Genomic DNA, 19,917 nt, shown 5'->3' on the forward strand with positions numbered 1-19,917 from the left:
ACTGGTTTCTAGACTCTTCCTTAGGGTTTTTACATTGAATATACACAGGTTTGTGTACATATTGTTTTAATCCATCACCAAACGAGCCTGGCCACTCAGTGTGCTGCCTCCATAGAACCCTGGGGGTGGAAAAGCCTCCTGAGAAACAAAGCCGTCTCTTCCAGCCCGTGGGTCCAACTGCATTTCAGAGTCTGTTGGTAAGATAGACAAGAGTGTTCTCTGGCTTGGATCAGGATTTCATGTGCTAAAGCAAACGACACCTCCAGCTTTCACGGATTTAATTTGCTAGAAAATAACGCAGTATGGTGCTCATCTTTGTTATAGCTCCTCTTAGAGTTTGCAGAAGCAGTTTGGGTGTATGAACACCATGATTTCTCACTCATACTGATGTGGACTAATGCCTTGGACACGGGCAAAACAATCACCAGAACCGAGTACGTCTGAGTAGATGATCAGAGGTGAGGAATGATCATGTGCTGGACGCCTGCATTGCCGCTTTCCAAACAAGCTTTTTGCCTTCAAAATGCAAAGTATTGTGAGCAGAGATGGATTCAAAGGGGCTGAGGAACTGCTCTTGTTACAGCCCAGATGGCTCCTTCACCACCCTTTCTTGGTGGCCAAAGGAGGGATCTTAATTGACCCACCTCGTCCTGCCTTGGAGAGTTTGGGAGATGTCCCTCTTGGTCACCACCTACCAGGATGGAGGTGGTTGTGAGGCTCCATGACCTCCCCATGGACCCACACCCCATCCCATACAATTTTTGATACCTACTGGCATCATCCAAATCAAATCAGGAGGGAGTAGGGAGGATAAACACCAGCACTGGGTGTTTTCACTAACAGAGACCCACAAACAAGTGGTGGCCTGAAGCCATTCTCTGTAACACCACGTTCATCCCAATTCCTACCTTTAAGACTATAGACCACGGTCAAATTTGGGGTGTTTTGGAGTTGGCTTCCACCTGGTTACTCTGGACTTTGACAAATGCCCCCAGTTTCTGTGTTTTTCTGGAGATGTAGGTGAGTTGAAGCACCTGGGGCTCTTGCTTTGCTGTAGGTTCCCATGTTTTCATTGAGAGCTAAGAGGGTGTGATGTCTTCCTTTCCACGTTGGTGTGGTTTACATCAATCTCCATCCCAGTTCAAGACACACAAGAGTGGGAAATCGCCCAATGGCATTGACCGTGTGCCGTTCCGCCTGCCCTGTAATTCACTGTCTCTGCGGTCGCCTCCCAGGAGCCTCAGAATTAATTAAAGAGGGGGAAAAACAAGCTTTCTAGGAAGGGAATCAAATAAGGTGATGGTATCTGGTGTTTATCCTCACCAGAATGTTCTCTGAGAGCACCAGGTGAGCTCAGAGAAACCTGCCCGTAGAATCATGGAATATCAGGTTGGAAGGGACCCCAAGGATCATCTGGTCCAACCTTTCCTGGTAAAATAAGGGTCTAGACAAGCTGGCCTAGCAACCTGGTCCAAGTGAACCTTCAAAATGTCCAATGCTGGGGAATCCACCACTTCCCTGGGGAGATTATTCCAATGGCTGATTGTTCTCCTAGTGAGAAATTTCCCTCTTGTGTCAAATCAGAACCTCCCGAAGAGCAACTTGTACTCGTTGCCCCTCGTCTTTTCCACGGGACTCCTTGTAAAAAGGGAGTCTCACATCTTCTTTGTAGACAGTCTTGAAATACTTGAATATAGTGGGGTCCTTAAACCTAATTTTGTGACTACAAAGGACATTGTGGCAAACGTAAAGGACCCACAAAGGATGGAGAGCCAGGAACCGAGCGCCAGGACAGCAGAGAATCATGGAATTGTAGAATGATTTGAGTTGGAAGAGACATTTAAAGCTCATCAGGGACATCTCTTTACATTATTTTTACATTATTTTTATGGCTTGGGTGGTTTTTTGTTTTGTTTGGGGCTTTTTTTTGAGCAGAAGCATTTGCATTTCTTTTTGGAAAGAATTGTTAAGCTTCCTGGGGGTGTCGATGGCTTTGAGGAACATATTTGTGTCTCCTAGAGAGTAGTCGGGACCCCAAAACATCTGCTGGGTGGATGCAATTCCCTGTTTGCAGACAGGGAGGGTGAGGAAGAGTGGGAGGGAGCAGGATTTGGCAGCTCTGGATCCTCCGTTTGGGCTGGAAACGGGGTTTGCAGGTGCCTTGAAGATGCTTCAACTGGGAGCTGAGCCTGTATCCAGGAGCGAGATGGGGCGGTGACAGGGACACGGAGCGGCGACAGGGACATGGAGCGGTGACAGGGACATGGAGCAGTGACAGGGACATGGAGCAGTGACAAGGACACAGAGCGGTGACAAGGACACACCGCTCTTTATCCTGAGCATTTATTTTCTGCAAACGGCATTAGCGATTCGGCACCGATGGGTTCTGAACCCGCCAGCTGGGTGACGGCGCCGGCTCTGAGCTGCGAGCAGAGACAAGGGACAATGCGGATTTTAGGGACAACAACCCCCATCCACCAGCTGGCTCGTCCCCATGGCCACCCAAGCAATTAAAATATTAGATTTCACTGCGATTTGCACACACAACCTGTTTGGATCAGCATGTGCTTTGCTGCAAGAGGTGGCTCCATCATCCCGACCTGTAAAAACCCACCAACAGCCTTTCCCGCCCTCCCCCCCAACCACTTCCAGCCAGGAAGCTAATTAGCAGCTTTGCTTAATTAGCCAAGAATGGACTGGCTTCTGGGAGAACAGGGTCTCAAGTGCCCTCTGTCTGGGGGCTGCCGAGCGATGGAGAGAGAAGCTGACACAGCTGGGGGTGTTTTTATATTTAACCATGCGAGTGCCACGTGTGCTCGTCAAAGCTGAAATCAAGGACCTCGTGATGTCAGGGATGATTTCGTATTAATGAGGGTTAATTTTAAGAAGAAAAATGCACGGCATGTTCTGAAAATCCCGCTGCTCAAAGGCATCTTGGTTTCAGCCTCTCCAGAGCTTGGTTGGCAGCTCCTCCTTGGGTGGACCAAGGTTTGGGTGCAAAGGGGGATGATGGTGAGCAGCATCCGTGGCACAAGGGAGGTCACCTGGAAGCCTAGTTTTAAATTAAAAGAGGGGAGATTCAGGCCAATCATGAGGAATTTTTGCCCCTGAGGGTGGTGAGAGCCTGGCCCAGGTACCCAGAGAGGTAGTGGATGAACCATCCCTGAGACATCCCAGGCCAGGCTGGACGGGGCTCTGAGCAACTTGAGCTGGTCAAGATGTCCCTGCTCATGGCAGGGGTGGCAGTGGATGACCTTCAGAGGTCCCTTCCAATCCAAACCATTCAATGATTCTATGATTCTAAGCCCAATGTTGACATCTACTGGATGACTTGGATGGGAGTGGGAAGACCCTTGAAGAACTTCTGCCTGAAGTGGCCATGACCCGAGTGATGGGACCATTGCCCAGACAGCTCTTTCTGATGCTTGGGGACAGGTTTTTTGGAAAGGCTGGAGCTCCAGCATCCTTGGCCAGGTTGCAGGGGGATGGGAGAATCTCTGATCTTCTGGTATTTAAGAGGTGGCTACAAAGAAGATGGAGACTCCTTGGAGTCCCGTAGAAAAGCTGAGGGGCAATGAGTACAAGTTACTCCTGGGGAGATCTCAGTTGAACTCAAGAGGGAAATTTTTCACTAAGAGAACAATCAGCCATTGGAATAATCTCCCCAGAGAAGTGGTGGATTCCCCAGCATTGGACACTTTGAAGGTTCACTTGGACCAGGGTGCTGGGCCAGCTTGTTTAGACCCTTCTTTTGCCAAGAAAGGTTGGACCAGATGATCGTTGTGGTCCTGCCCAACCTGGGATTCGATGATTTTATGCCAACACAGAGGTGGTGATTGCAAAATGAGCTGGCACCCAAGCAGAGCTTTAAAGACTGGAGTGGGTTGGGTGGAGTGGATTGAGCCCTTGAGAACTTTCAGCCCCTCCAGATCCAGCCACTTCCAAACATCATTCATGAAATAATCCTGAAGGCTTCACCATAGGGTGGGAGATCAGGTCTCCAGCCCAACAGCCTTCTCAGGTCCTTCTAACCCTCTCCTCTTCCCCATGTCTTGTGTTAGTCCCACGGGTTTCTCTCAAAGTCATGGTAGGTGCACATTGCCTACTTTGAAGGCCAAGATAAGAGGTGGACAGTCGGTGGACTTGGCAGAAGGAGAGAGTATTGAGTTACACAATGTGCCAGTAGGTCTCTGGTGGCTTAGGAAGCTTGATGAGACCTTGGCTGTGCTTTATTCCCTTCTGGGCATCCATCACCTCCTCCTGTCTGGGTGGGAAAGAAGATGCGGGACTTATAGATGTTTGGACAAAGTGTGGGAGCAAGATGGCTTGTGAGGGGACAACTGTTCTTGTGTCCAGGCAGATGGAGAAGCAGGAGGTTGGTTGATGGGGTGAAGGTCCTGTGGCATTGGGGATCAGCCCCCTTGGTTGGCCCAGGAGCAGGCAGGGATTTTTGGCTTGGTGCTCCCGGCCACCAACCACTACCAGAGATTTTCTAATAGAATGAAGATTAGTGGGTGTCATTAAGAGGATGACGTCTTGCTCCGTCTGTCTAGAAGGCATTTGTAGGAAAGCCAAATCCCATCAAGACAGGCAATTACGATAACCGTTCTTAACCCTTTCCTCTTCATTCCTTCTGCTTTGTGGTCCCGGAGCCCGGTTGCTTAATGTCCTTATTTTTCATAAAATCATAGAATCGTTTTGGGTGGAAGAAACCCTCAAGATACCTCAGGTCCTGATCTTACCATCATCCTCTTGAGAAGGTTGAGCTCTGCTAATCCATGCAGGTGTTTTTGTCAGTAAGTCTTATTTCCCGCGTGGGACAAATCCCAAGTCTCTGTTGTCCCTTTGTTGGCTAGTCAATGGGTGGAGTGTCCAAGGCTGCAAGAGCCAGTCTTCAGATCAGAGACCTTCGACTGTGCACAGTTATATTAAACTGAAAATGGTTTCACAATGATGTATATAAATAGAATTGAGGTGTTCCAGTATAAGTTGGGGAATGACCTTTTAGAGAGCAGCGTAGGGGAAAGGGACCTGGGCATCCTGGGGACAGCAGGATGACCATGAGCCAGCACTGGGCCCTTGTGGCCAGGAAGCCAATGGTACCTGGGGTGGGTTAGAAGGGGGTGGTCAGTAGGTCAGAGAGGTTCTCCTGCCCCTCTGCTCTGCCCTGGGGAGACCACACCTGGAATATTGTGTCCAGTTGTGGCTCCTCAGTTCCAGCAGGACAGGGAACTGCTGGAGAGAGTCCAGCGCAGCCACCAAGATGCTGGAGGGAGTGGAGCATCTCCCGTGTGAGGAAAGGCTGAGGGAGCTGGGGCTCTGGAGCTGGACAAGAGGACACTGAGGGGGGACTCATTCATGGGGAGCAATATGGAAAGGGGGAGTGTCAGGAGGATGGAGCCAGGCTCTTCTGGGTGACAACCAGGGACAGGACAAGGGGCAATGGGTGCAAACTGGAACACAGGAGGTTCCACTGCAAGAGGAGAAGCAACTTGTTGGGGGTGAGGGTGGCAGAGCCTGGCCCAGGCTGCCCAGGGGGTTGTGGAGTCTCCTTCTCTGCAGACATTCCAACCTGCCTGGGCACCTTCCTGTGTAACCTCATCTGGGTGTTCCTGCTCCATGGGGGGATTGCACTGGATGAGCTTTCCAGGTCCCCTCGAACTCCTGACATCCTGGGATTCTGTGTGATTCTATGACTTGCTCCTGAATTTCTCTCCTCTCCTAGCACAAAGCTGCTCTGCTCCTGTGACCTTCTTGGTTCCATACTGCTGATTCAGTGGATGGCGTGTACCACATGCAGGTGGTCAGGGCTTTGTGGCCACCAGGAAAATGTTGGAGCTTCCTGGTTGAGGGAAATGCAACGTATTGGACATGGAGCATGGCAGCAAAGCATCAATGGTTCTCTTCTCCCTTCCTGCACTGTGGCAAATAGGAGGTTCATTTCTTGGGGACTTGCTGAGAACAGAAGAACCAGACCTAAAAACACACTCTGGTCACTGCCGTAGGTTCCTCTGCTCTGGGAGTTGAGAAATCTGCTCACTTGAGTATGGAGTGTCTGCCTCTGAGGGACACTTCCAGTTTGGCTTGGCTTGTTGTGACAGCAATAATTCCAGAATCACGGGCTGGTTGGGGTTGAAGGGATGTCTGGAGATCATCCAGTCCAACCCACCTGCTAAATCAGGGTCACCAGAGCAGATCACACAGGGTCCAGGTGGGTTTGAATGTCTCCAGAGAAGGAGACTCCACAACCTCTTTGGGCAGCCTGGGCCAGGCTCTGGCACCCGCAAAGTGAAGAAGTTTCTCCTCCTCCTCAGATGGAACCTCCTGTGCTTGAGTCTGTGCCCATTGCCCCTCATCCTATCATTGGTCACCACTGAAAACAGTCTGGTCCATCCTCTTGACACCCACCCTTGAGATATTTATATTTATATTGTGTAACTCTTAGGTCAGTTGTGGAAGCAGAGGTGACTGTCCTCCAGTGGTGGAGGAGCTGGAATAGCTCCTCAGGGCCTGGGTTTGCTGCTGCCCTGCCTGGCCACCCCTTCTTTCTCCTCCCAGCCGCAGTGATGGCAACATGCATGCTTCAAAGCTATGGAGAAACCCCCATTGTGTTCTTCAGAGCTGGAGAAGCCATGGCCACCTGCTGCAACTCATGTCAGTGCCTGGTTGTATCTCCAGCTCCACCCTGGCTTTGTCTTTTTGGTAGAGAAGTAGGATGTCCAACCTATGGGGAGGGAGGAGTGGATCCTGTTTCTGCTGAGGACATGTTAGGAGCGCAGGACAGCAACTGCTTCATCTCCATAGGATCCTTGACCTCTTGACATGGTCTTCCTCAATTTGTCCTGGACCTTCTCAGTCAGGAGAGTTTAAAGAGGTCTTGGATCTTCTAATGGTTTTCAACGTCTCATGGTCAACAGGAGTCACTTCACAGCTGACTGTCTAGCAAAGCAAGGATGGAAGCGAGCAGAAAATTGAGGTTGGTTTCCAAAAGACCTGGCATCATCTCTCTGATAGCTCCACAGACCTCCATGTGGCACATCAGGCATTGGAGGTTTAGGAGCTGGTTGTGTGTTTGTTTGCTGGGTGACCTCACAGTTGGCCAACTTTCTATGGTTCTCTTCATCTCTTGGCTCTCACATGGGTCATGCACTCCAGGTGTTTCTAGATCCATTCTCCAGTGATGGGAGTGTTTGGTGTCCAACTCTTGCGCCAACCATGTCCAGCCCTTCTCCATCTGGGCACAGATGGTTGTTGGTGCCATGATGCCTTCACAGGGATGCAGGGGATGGGTTTCATTGCACTGTTGGCAAAGAGGTTGTGTGAAGCCAGGTACCAGATTCAGGAGGAGTCTTGTAGGAGCTTAGAAGAAGCCTGGGACAGAGGTGAGGAGCCACCACACCAGACTTTGAACGCGGCTCCTGCCAGCTGGCCGTGCACTTGGTATGTGGGCACAAATACAGCCGTGAGACCGGGGAGGAGAAGGTCTCCGATCCCTTCTGGTCGCAACCTCTGGATTCATCCAGGCTCCCCGAGGAAGCCCATGCCCTGGGTCTCCCAGCATCTCTGGGCTGAAACTCCCTTCACCGCCGATATCAATTTTAGCCAGAGCGGCTGTGAGGCCACATTCCTCTTCTGACCATGACAAAGATGCCTCTCAAGTGTTTCCACAGCCATTTGCTGGCCGAGGAGACACCTGCCCCACAGAAGCACGGCGGTGGCTGTCCCAGCTGTCCCACATGGGGACACATGCTGCTGCCAGCTGCTCGATTTATCTGCCGCCTCATCCTGCTCAGGCTTCATCTTTTACAACTGTGAGTTAAAACCACGGCTTAAGGTGTCTCTGAATAAATGTGCCCGTTCCTGATACTTAAAGGTAAATCCGTTATCTGCTTTTTTAGAAGTGACTAATACCAGCGATTCCTGGGAGAACCATGGGATTAAAATCCCCTATTTTTAAGCAAAACTGAAGAGTGACTTGGAGGGTTCATCACTGTTCATGAGGAGGATGGACAGGTGCCCATCTCTTCTCTTTAGTGACCAATGCCAGAACCCAAGGGAGTGGCAGAAGATGTGCCAGGAGAGGTTTAGGTTGGACATGAGGAAAAGGTTCTTCACCCAGAGGTGCTGGACACTGAACAGGCTCCCCAGGGAGGTGTCACGGCCCCAACATGACAGTGTTCAAGAAGAGGCTGGACAACGTCCTCAGACACACAGTGTGACCTGTGGGGTTGTCCTGTGCAGGGACAGGAGTTGGACTCTATGATCCTTGTGGCTCCTTCCAGCTCAGGACATTCTATGGTTCTTGGATGTACCACTGTGGTGTAACCTCCTGAGCTGGGACTTGTGCCCCAAAGTCCTCTAAGTCTCCATGAAACAGAGAGGAGACAATCTCGGTCTCGTGCTTCTTCTCCAGAAGGAAACAGCTGGTGTTTCCTTCTCAAATATAACATGGAGCCCGGATCGTGGAGCTGGGAGCAGCTTCCTCTGCTCTCTTTGCCACAGCCTTGCACGTTTTCCTTGTTCAGCCAAACATCAAACTGTCATCTTGCTTTGAAAAGTGAACCACCATCCTCATCTCATCCTGTGGAGTGCCCAAGTCACCACAGAATGGCTTGGGTTGGAAGGAATCTTGAAAGCTCATCCAGTCCAACCCCTGCCATAAGCATCTTCACCCAGCTCAGGTTGCTCAGAGCCCTGTCCAGCCTGGCCTGGGATGTCTCAGGGATGGGGCATCCACCACCTCTCTGGGAACCTGGACCAGGCTCTCACCACCCTCAGGGGCAAAAATTTCTCTCATGTCCATCCTGAATCTCCCCTCTTTTAGTTTAAAACCAAGCAATGGACCTGTACTGTCCCTCTAAGCCAAGAAACCCTTCCTGCTAACAGCCACACTTCAGCTTCCAGGACCTGTTCTTCAAAGCCAACATGCTGCTGATGACTCAAACACAAACCAGGGCAGCAGGTCTAGCTTGGCTCCGTGGCCAAAAGCTCTTCTCTAAGAGAAGAAGTCGCTCAATAAGCCTTGTGGCAATCAACAGCTTCAAAGTCACCCAGTCACCCATCTCCTAGGATGGGTGGAGGTGATCCCGTGGGAGGAAAAATGAACTGGCACATTGCCCCAACACCCAGTGTCTTTGTCTTGTCATAGTCCTTGGTAGGTGATCATGTCCCAGAGCCTGGTCAAAGAAGCAGGAGAGATCTTGCCGGTGGGAAAGAGCTGGAGGAGGTGCCACCAAGCCACAGACTGAGCTCGGGGGTGTTCGTAGCATGGATGATTCAGCTTGGAAATACCAAGAGGATGAAGAGCTTCAGGGAGGGCTGCGCACCGGGGCATGTGCAATCTGCTCGGCATGGGCAAGAGCTAAAAATCACCATTGTGGGAACTTGTTGTCATGCTTATGGAGACAAAGAGAGCAGATCTCCTTTTGATCTGCTATTTAAGGAAATGTCACTTCTGCTCTCTTTGTATTTTGCAGCTGATTCCTCTTAATGACAAAGGCTTCTCTGTTCTCCGTTCTCTGCGTTCCCTCCTCCCTCTCAGAATAAACCAAAACATCGTCTTGTTTCAGTGACATTTGGGTTTCAGAAAACAGGCTATTTCGGGTGATCCGTTTAATCGTACGCCTGAGGAGGGACGAGCAGCCCTGATTGCTGCCAGGACGGGTTGTGTTGAGCATCAGCCAGCTTGGCAGACCCTGATCTTGTGCTGCCTCCTGGTCAGTTCCTAATGAGACTGATCATGGAGAGCTCGATGGAGACCTCCCTGTCACCATGGTTTGTCCCAGTGTAGCCTGAGATCTTGCTGATCACTAGCCAAAAGGACAAAGTGGATGCTGTGGCCAGGAGTGGTAGGTAACTGAAACTAATCTAGACCTTTAGCATGGTCAACCTGACCTTCAGTAAGGTCAACTTGGCCTTCAGCATGGTCAACTTGTCCTTCAGCATGGTCAACCTGGCCATCAGCATGGTCAACCTGGCCTTAAGCAAGGTCAGCCTGGCCTTCAGCAATGACCTACCAGCCCATGGCTCACCAGGAACACCCATCTGAGCTCCTTTCAGCACTTGCTCATTAGCTACAGGTCACAAAATCCCTTCGCTGTGGATTCTTGGCCTCTAATTTAGGGCCTGCAGGGTGGGCTGCGGAACTGTCCACCACACCACGTTCTGCTCAATGTAATGTTCAGAAGCTGTGGCTGTTTCACCTCACATAGCCTGAGATCTTGCTGATCACAAACCAAGAGGACAAGGTGGATGCTGTGGCCAGGAGTGGTGGGTAACTGAAGATAATCTAGACCTTCAGCATAGTCCACCTGACCTTCAGCAAGGTCAACTTGGCCTTCAGCATGGTCAACCTGGCCTTAAGCAAGGTCAACCTGGCCTTCAGCAGTGACCTACCAGCCCATGGCTCATCAGGAACAGCCATCTGAGCTCCTTTCAGCACTTGCTCGTTAGCTACAGGTCACAAAATCCCTTCACTATGGATTCTTGGCCTCTAATTTAGGGCCTGCATGGTGGGATGCAGAACTGTCCACCCCACCACGTTCTGCTCAATGTGATGTTCAGAAGCTGTGGCTGTTTCACCTCACATAGCCTGAGATCTTGCTGATCACAAACCAAGAGGACAAGGTGGATGCTGTGGCCAGGAGTGGTGGGTAACTGAAGATAATCTAGACCTTCAGCATAGTCCACCTGACCTTCAGCAAGGTCAACTTGGCCTTCAGCATGGTCAACCTGGCCTTAAGCAAGGTCAACCTGGCCTTCAGCAGTGACCTACCAGCCCATGGCTCATCAGGAACAGCCATCTGAGCTCCTTTCAGCACTTGCTCGTTAGCTACAGGTCACAAAATCCCTTCACTATGGATTCTTGGCCTCTAATCTAGGGCCTGCATGGTGGGATGCAGACCAGTCCACCACACCATGCTCCACTTAATGTGATATTCAGAAACCGAAGCTATTTCACTGAAAAATGGGGGCTTTCATCATCTCAGCAGTGTCTCAGAGCTCTGCTTTCCCCCTTGCTACTGCAAAAAGGGTAGACAAAAAATTCTGGGCTATTGAATGAGATTGGGATGGGGACGGAAAGGCTCATTGTCTCCCTCTTGTCTTGATTCATCTTCCGCTGCTGCTAATTAGAGCAGATGCCTTGGGAGCAGTTTTTCTGAGAGAGGAGGAGTTAGAAGCGCTCGGGCAGCGAACATGGGAGATATTTCATGTAGAGATTTGGTGTTGTGGGCCTGAAGCTAAAAGCGATTGGGTAGTGGCATCCAGAGAAAAGGGATTGGACAATCCCCAAATGTTGTAGCTTTCTCCTTTCATTAATAAATATTTTTTAAAAGGGTATTTAGACAGGGCAGCTTTTGCTTATCTTGGTCACAGGTATCAACCTTCTGTAATATTCTAGTTGGAGAACGAAATTGTGTGTAGAGAAGCCTTGTGAGGCCTTAGACACCCTTCAGCCCAAGCTTTGCAGTCAACAGAGATGGGCTGAAGGTTGAGCTTCAGCCTTTCCATCACTCTGAATTTCCCTCAAGATGGCCCAGCCTGATGTTCATCTTCCAGGAAGCCCCGTGTCTCCTGTTGTACCCATCAAATAGTCCTCGTGATCCCACCACTGGTGTTTAGCGGGAGACAGAAAATAGAGGACAGCTGTGACATCTTCTGGTTGGTGGTAATGATGTATCTTCTCCATGGTTCCTCCATGGATGGTTGGTCTTGTCCACAACAAAGACCTGGATCAAAGACCAAATCCTGGATCAAAGACCAAATCCTGGACCAAAGACCAAATTCTGGATCAAAATCCAAGCCCCGGATCAAAGACCAAGCCCCGGATCAAAAACCAAGTCACAGATCAGCCTGGGAAAGGATTGGCAGGTCATGGAGCAGGTCTCCTGCCACGTGGCTCCATACAGAGCCATCAGCGCTGAGTTGTCCCACCGGGAGCGGTGGGTGACATCTGGTGTCTATGAATACAGGCAGGGACACCAGCTCATCTCCTCCTGACCCCAACAAGTGTAAAACCTCTTCACATTGCAGTTCTTCTCATTTTTCCCCATCAAAGAGATGTGTCAGCACTCACACTTGGCTCCAAATCACCATCTTATTGCCCAAACAATGCAGATTTCATCTCATTTCAGTAGGACTTGGATTTGACCATATCTGTGGGTTTCTTAAAAAATGAAATCCAAGGAGGATGTGAGATTTCCAGGGGTGTAGATGAAGACGGTAACAGATATTGCAGGTGTAGAAGAAGGGTTGGAAACACCACGGTGGGATTAGGGCACCCCTGCAGTGACCCCTGATCACATAAATGCTGTAAGCAATAAGGAGTTTAATTTTTTTAATCTCATAAAAGCTTTAAGCAACAAGGAATTTAACATTTCAGGTACCGTCAAAGCCATGGGATATTTATATACCTTGTAAGCGTGTAATCTTGTATGTACACAATTTTGGGAACAGCAACAGTTTCAGATATAGAGCGATAAAGTCTTCAGGGTGGAGGGTTGGGCTCAATGATCTCAGGGTCTCTTCCAACCAAAATTATTCTATGAAACCATGATTTTAATCCTGTCTTCCCTAATTCAGCTATAAATTAGTCCAAAAGCGGAGTTTTCTGTCGGCTTTTGCATGATTATAGGGGCTGAACAGCTGTTCTAAAGCCAGTTTCATAGCTGGAAACATTTAGGAGGGATCATCAGAGGCTTCGGGCAAAGCGGAGATCTCTCCTAGGCTCTGCCCACCTTCGCCTGCGTTTGCCGGAGGATATTTGTGTTGCCGGAGCATCGTCGGGCATCGTGCCAAGTACAGGGAGATGTATTTCTCTGCCGTCGGCTCATTGCCGACCCCGCGGTCCCGCAGCGGGATGCAATCGGCACGACGGGCCGCCCATCCGCGGCTGTGCCGGCGGTGCCCAGTGGGGAGGAGACGGCGGTTGTGCCGCATCCTTCGTCCCCGTCCCCAGGGAGATGCGGTCAGTCCAGTTTAGCGTCGCATTGGGGGATCTCAAAGGCGTTAAGCTCGGGAGCGGAGAGGATGCGCCCGGGTCCGGCGGCTGGAGGAGGAAGGTGAGGAAGGGCACGGGGATGGTGGGGACAGCTTGGGGACATCGCCTGGGCATGGTTGCATGGTGGGACGGTGACAGGGTGCCCGGACACCCCGTGCTTTTCAACAGACACAAACCCCCATCCGCTCACAGGACATTAAAAACCAACATATTTGAACTAATCATTCAAATTAAGGGCTTTTCCCCCTCAAATGATGCAAACCCATTTAATCCTAGCGCTAAATTATAGTCTTCATCTGCAAAGTCTAAAAAACACCAGCACAAGCAAACATCTTGAAAAAATATGAATATATATGTAGGTCTTGTGAATATTCTTGCTTTGAAATCCTCTTTGGAGAAGCGTTGCCATGTCATTCATTTAAAAGCCAGAACAATGCTGTTAAAATAATTGCACATCTGTGACCTGCGCTTTGATTTCCCAGCCCTGCGTCAATTTACTGTAGCTGCCAATCGACTGCGTTAAAGGCATCGCGGTAGAAATGGCCAACATAAAATATTATCGTGGTTGTCACGGTTGTTTGGAAGGTAAATAGAGGTGTGGATGGTCTTAATTATTGCCAGCATCAAGATAATTCTATTTAAGTGTCTGGGATGGCATCGGAGATCTCTCATCATGCCCTTGACTTTCTGGAGGCTGGAGGAAGAATCTTGCCTTTCCCTGCGAGGAATAAATAGCGAAGGGAACCTGGTGCCAAGCCAGATAGCAGAAATACTTTGGATTTCTGGAGTTGCTTCTGTGCCAGGGGGGTGGGAATCCTCAGCAAGGCTCATTTTCCTCCCCAGCAGCATTGCTTTTCATTTATTGGAGTAACCGAAATGCTCGTGAGTGCGGCGGCTGCAGTGATTTAGCCACAAAAAAATAAAGGCCTTTCGCAATATTCCTTTTGCAAGCAGAAAATTCAGTTTAGCCCATCGCAACGTCTAGTGTTCAGCAATAATCCAGGGATGGTGCTTTCAGGTTTATTGGTTGCTGTTACTTTATATTTTGATTGAAGGCTCTACCTTGGCTCGAGGGTTTGATGGACAGGGCTGTTGGCGGGGGTTCCTATTCATATCTGCTGTTGCCAGGCGCAGGCTGCTGTCTGAAATCCAACAATTAAGAGGTGCTCTCACTGGGTTTGGGTTAAAACGCCTGGCTTTAGGATGGAATCGTGTTCGTACGGGGACGATGGAAGAGCGGAAGGGGTGCAGAGCATCACTTGGGGACCACAAGTGACAGGACAAGAGGAGACAGCCTCAAGTTGCGCCAGGGGAGGATGAGGTTGGATCTGGGGGACAATTTCTTCCCCAAAGGGCTGTGGGGCATTGGAACAGTTTGCCCAGGGCAGTGCTGGAGTCACCATCCCTGGAGGGCTGGACAGACGGACATGAGGTTCTCAGGACATGGGGCAGTGCTAGGGGTGGGTTAAAGGTTGGACTTGATAGTCTTGAGGGTCTTTTCCAACCAAAATGATTCAATGATGAAGAAAATGAGACTGGACGTGGCACTTAGTGCCATGATCTAGTCAATGGACTGGAGTTGGACCAAGGGTTGGACTTGATGATCTCTGAGGTCTTTTCCAACCCAGTCCATTCTGTGATTCTGTGAAAAGGACACTGTGGGCATCTGCCACCATTGCTCAATCTCCCATTTGCCTCTCCATGGCGTTGTGCCTGTTCTCACAGCAGTGTTGAGATGCTCATCCCACCCAGGGTTGACCCTAAGGGTTATTTTTGGGCGATGAAGGGGACAGAAGACAACTGCTGCTCCACCTCCTGTGACGCTCGTGCTCTATCCCTTTGGAGACCGAGGTGTCTACATGTCGTGTGGGTTTAGGAAGTTGGTTGTTTGTCCCTCCCTTCCCTGTCCTGGCGTATTGGTTACTCCACTCTGGTGCTGCCAGAAGGAGCTGCCCCATGGTCTTGGGATCCAACAGGGCTTCATGTTTTGTGGGGCTGGGACATCTCTGCACAGGTTGGGGTTGTATTTTCAAGCCCCTCCTGAGCTATTTAGCATCTCTCACTGAGTTTTTGCCTTCAACTTCTTTTTAAATTATGCTGGAGGTTGTTATTTTTTCCTGGTTTTAGCATAAGCCAGGTCCAGCCTGGAACCTGAGAAGGGTATTAATCCGGGGTGGAGAGCTGGATGGAGAAGGTGGGATGGGTTAATTCTGGGTGCCACAAGGAATGGAAAGCAAGAAGAGACTGGAGAGGTGGGACCTGGCTTCTCCTTCTCCCCTTGGGATGAGAGATTCCAGGCAGGGACTGTGGTGGGGTCAGTCCCCTCTCCCTGCAAGGACTTTGTCCCCAAATACCCCTGAAATTGTCCCAAATGTATGTCTGCCCCAACGCTTGTCCCCAGCCGGTGGCTATGCTTGCTCCTTCATCGCCATTTGGCTCCAAGAGCTCCAAGGAACAAGCGGGAAGGGCTAATTCAGGGTTGTCTCCTTGAGATGTGCTCCAAGGAGTGTCATGGCTTTTTGGGGCTTGGCTTTCCAGCCTCCATGTCCTTCGTGCACCCTGGGGGTTGCTGCATTTGGGACAGTGGCAATGCCCTGGTCTCTCCATCACTGACATGAGGAAGGAATTGTTGGCCCTGAGGACAATGAGAGCCTGGCCCAGGTACCCAGAGAGGTGGTGGATGAACCATCCCTGAGACATCCCAGGCCAGGCTGGACGGGGCTCTGAGCAACCTGAGCTGGTGAAGATGTCCCTGCTCATGGCAGGGGTGGCACTTGGGGAGCTTTGAAGGTCCCTTCACACCCAGACTACTCTGTGATTCTATCATTCTATGATTCACCTGACGGTGAACTTGGGGTGCGTGGGCATATCCATCCTTTGGGCTCTGTTTCCAGAGGGGCCCAGGACAGCGACATGGGGGTGTCTGTCCCAGGAGGCTTCGCTCGCTGACGGCAACGCTGTGTTTCTTCCCGCAGGACGTCATCCCTGCGATGGAACGCCGGCACCAAGGAGCGGATGCTGATCAAGGTGACCGACCGCGAGCCCAGCTTCCTCATGCACCAAGGCAACGGCTACGCGCCCGAAAACCAACCGGGCACCCGCTCGCGGCGACCCTCAGGGGGACAACAGTCGCCCAACCTCCAAACCTTCGCCCCTGACGCCGACAACTCCGTTTTCTTCCCCGAGAGGAAGCAGTCGCCCTTCTTGAAGAGGGCCGAGCACGTGGGGAGCTGCTCGCCGCTGCTCGGCCGGGGGGACTCCTTCTGCTCCCCGCTCCAAGCCCAGCACCGCAAGCACTCCAGTGAGTCGCAACCCTCCTCGCCCCGCTACGCCTACGAGCCCCCCCTCTATGAGGAACCCCCCATGGAGTACCAGGCTCCCATCTACGACGAACCCCCCGTGGACATGCAGTACGAAGCCAGCGGGAGCTACAAAGCTGGCTCGCCGCAGAAATCGCCCATCCGTAAACCTCACCCCTTCTTGCAGTCGCCCAAACAAGGCTCCAACTCGCCCTACCAGCAGTTGGTGCTCACCAAACAGAAATGTCCCGACCGCTTCATGAGCCTGGAGTACAGCCCCGCCGGCAAGGAGTACGTCAGGCAGCTGGTCTACGTCGAGCAGTCGGGCTCCAGCCCCAAGATGAAGACGGGGTTGAGGCATAAATATTCCCCCAACCCCATCGGCGGGTCCTACTCGCTACAGCACAGCCCCTGCCTGGTCCGGGACCAACGCTTGGACATCAAATCGGGTGATTACAGCAGCATGGAGGGACCCGACTTCTGCCCTGGCCCAACGGGTGGCCAGGTGGCCCAGGGTGAGGACTCCATGTCGTGGTCCAGCCAACAGGACACCTTGTCCTCCACTGGTTACTCGCCCTCCACCAGAAAGAGGAAAAGCCGAAAACCTTCCCTATCCCACGACCCAAACGCTTCCTCCACGGATGGCTCAGGGGACCGGGAGGTGTTGGGCGAGCAGATGCTGGGTGAGGAACGAGCCACCCCGGGACCCAACAGGTCACCGATGAACCGTACGGAGAGCAAGGCGGTGGAGGCGGAGGCGGCGCGGGGCTTCCCCGAGCCCTTCCTGGCGCAGGCGCGTCTGGCTTGGGAAGCCCAGCAAGCCCACTACCACATGAAGCAACGGAGCAGCTGGGACTCCCAAAAGGACGGTTCGGGCTACGAGAGCGACGGTGCCCTCCCGTTGCCCATGCCGGGTCCGGTGGTGCGAGCCTTCAGTGAGGACGAGGCGTTGGCGCAGCAGGAGAACAAGCACTGGAAGAGGAACACCTTTGAGAAGTTGGGTTTCCCTCAGATCTTGCTAGAGAAGAGCGTCTCCGTGCAGACCAACCTGGCCTCCCCCGAGCCATACCTGCATCCATCTCAGGTAACGTCCTCGGGGGTGTCCTCAGCGTTTTGGGGGGCATCACCACAAGCCCTGTGTCACCAACCCTTACCCACCGCATGGCGTCTCCTCGGGTGCCACGCCAGGTTGGGTAGATGACACCACATGGTGTCCCCACCACCCTCCCAGTGAAATCTCCTTCTTGGTGTAGATCCCGAGCACCCCCCACCTCCCAGGGGAGCTCCAGGCACCCATCCCCGAGGTTCTTGTGCTTTGCAGAAACTCATCTCCTTGCATTTCACACATGGTGGTGCAGGAGATGGCTCTTAGCCATCCCCTGGTGGCTCAACCCGGGCTCCATAGCACCCTCTGAGAGGACTGGATGCTGGGGACAACCAAAATGCCACCTCTGGTCCCCATCCAACTGGAGGAGACGTGAGCAGGGATGTCCCCTCTGCAGCGCCAGGGGAGATGGCCAGAGTGGGTTAAGAGCATCAAGAACCCCATCCCCTTTCCACTTTTTCCACCTGCTTTGGTTTTCAATGAGGGTTTGCTCACCAGGTTGTTCCCACCGTAGTGGTTCAAGGTGCTGGAGCAGCACCGCTGGCCTTGTGGTTCCATGGTGAGCAGGAACTGGCAGCACCATGTTTGAACTGGGGCCTTGAGCCACCACCCCAGTTCCAGCCATCCAGGTGGTGGCTGAAGCCGTCACCAGGCCCACCAGTAACTCTGAAAAGAAGTTGCTCCTTAGCAAGGTGGTCCCTCAAAGAAGATGGTCCTAAGCAAACTGGTTCCTCAAAGCGGCTCCTTAGCAAGCTGGTCCCTCAAAGAAATTGGTCTTTAACAAGCCAGTCCCTCAAAGTTGGTCCTTAGCAAGATAGTCCCTCAAAGAAGTTGTTCCTTAGCAAGCTGGTCCCTCTAAGTTGCTCCCTAGTAACCTGGTCTCTCAAATATTAATAAGTTGGTTCTTAGCAAATTGGTCCCTCAAAGTTGGTCCTTAGCAAGCTGGTCCCTCAAAGTTGCTCCTTAGCAAGCTGGTCCCTCAAAGAAGTTGGTCCTTAGTAACATGGTCCCTCAAAGAAGTTGCTCCTTAGCAAGCTGTTCCCTCAAAACCTTGGGATGAAGGAGCCACAAACCCACCAGCTTTCCAGGATCTGCTTCCCAAGGCTCTGAGCTGCCTGTTCCCTCTCTGGGACTGAGCCGCCCATGTCCTGGAGACCATGACATTGCCCACGTCCCCATGGCCAGAGGAGCCCAGAGATGGATTGAGGAGGTGGGGAGTTGAAGGCATCTGCCTTTAGATGCACCAAGGATGTGAGGTTGCTAGAAAAAGCTATAACGGCTTTTTCATAATGGATTTCTGACCTGGAGAACTACCTGGAAGATCAAACTTGAGCAAGGAGGAGAGAGACCCTGGACGTGGACCTGAGAAACAGCCAATAGTCTGGAAAATGCTTTTTTATGCCCATGGGAACGTGTAAGGAAATCGGTGGGACGTCACATCCAAGGACAGCAGAAGAAACATCCCTGTGCACAAGTGTCCTCAAGCACTCAGTGACTGCATGAGGAGGTTCAAACCCAAAACTAGAGAGCTCCAAATCCACTCTGGATTCTCAGGTTGGCCAGGAGGAACAGCCACCTCCATTAGTGATTCTGTGGTGCCTTCTGCACGGAGCTCGGGATGTGGTGGGACTCTTCTCGTCTTCCCAGTTGTTTCTGCCTGGTTGACCTTGTCTGATGTTATCCTCAAGCTCAGAGATTTCCAACCAAGATGGTGAGACCTTGGCCCAGGTTGCCCCGAGAAGCTGTGGTTGCCCCATCCCTGGACGTGTTCAAGGTCAGGTTGGACAGAGCTCTGAGCAACCTGACCTAATGGGAGATGTCACTGCCCATGGTGGGGAGGTTGGATTAGATGGTCTTTGAAGGCCTTTCTCAACCCAGACCCTTCGATGATCATGTCGAAGATTGTCATGTGGTTTTAATTTGGTTTGGAGGGTGATCACACTGGCCACGACAGGAAGATGGAGCAGAAACAGAGAAGAAAATGGGAGCAAATGCTGCTGGGGATGATGTGGGGACATATGGAGACCTGGTTGAGGAGAGGCTTGCACAAGAGACCTGATGGGGTGGCACAAGCGATGAGGACATGCCCGGTGTCACCAACACTGGCCTTGCACTTGGATGCGTCTGAGCTCCATCCATGTGGCACCAGGATCTCCTTGCCCCACAGCATCCTTGAGCTTTTCCCTTTGCTTTTCCCCGGGTTCCATGGATGAACAATGTGGTGGTGGCCCAGCTTGTGGACCTGTTTTGGAAGAGCCACAGCAACAATGGACACAGAGGAAGAAGCCTTGAAGCAAACACCGCATCTCCTTCCACCCAGAAAGCCCCAGTGCCTTCAGCTGACCAGCAGGTTGGAGGACACAGAAGGACCTTTTGGGTGATGTGGCCTCCGTAGGAACGTCGGAGCCAGGTCCCTCAAAGGGTGACACTCTTGTGTCCCCTTGGCCAGGTCCCTGCTGTTGTCACCACAGTGCAAGATGGGGCCTGAGCAACATCAATGGAAAGAGGAAACC

General features: G+C 51.7%; 1 protein-coding gene across 8 annotated transcripts in view; it reads left to right on the plus strand.

Annotated features, from left to right (window-relative positions):
* Positions 1–19,917, plus strand: part of ARHGAP39 (Rho GTPase activating protein 39) — a 159,533-nt gene that overhangs the window by 123,913 nt on the left and 15,703 nt on the right. For all 8 annotated transcript variants that reach the window (XR_010470823.1, XR_010470825.1, XR_010470824.1 and 5 more), the window contains one exon: positions 15,976–17,383. Coding sequence is in view for 5 of the 8 variants with exons in the window: in XM_065054666.1 (XP_064910738.1) it covers positions 15,976–17,383 (1,408 nt within the window). In the remaining 3 variants the exon portion in view is untranslated. The remainder of the gene's footprint in view (positions 1–15,975; positions 17,384–19,917) is intronic.

Source organism: Columba livia, chromosome 2 (assembly GCF_036013475.1).
Source record: "Columba livia isolate bColLiv1 breed racing homer chromosome 2, bColLiv1.pat.W.v2, whole genome shotgun sequence".
Taxonomy (NCBI): Eukaryota; Metazoa; Chordata; class Aves; order Columbiformes; family Columbidae; genus Columba; species Columba livia.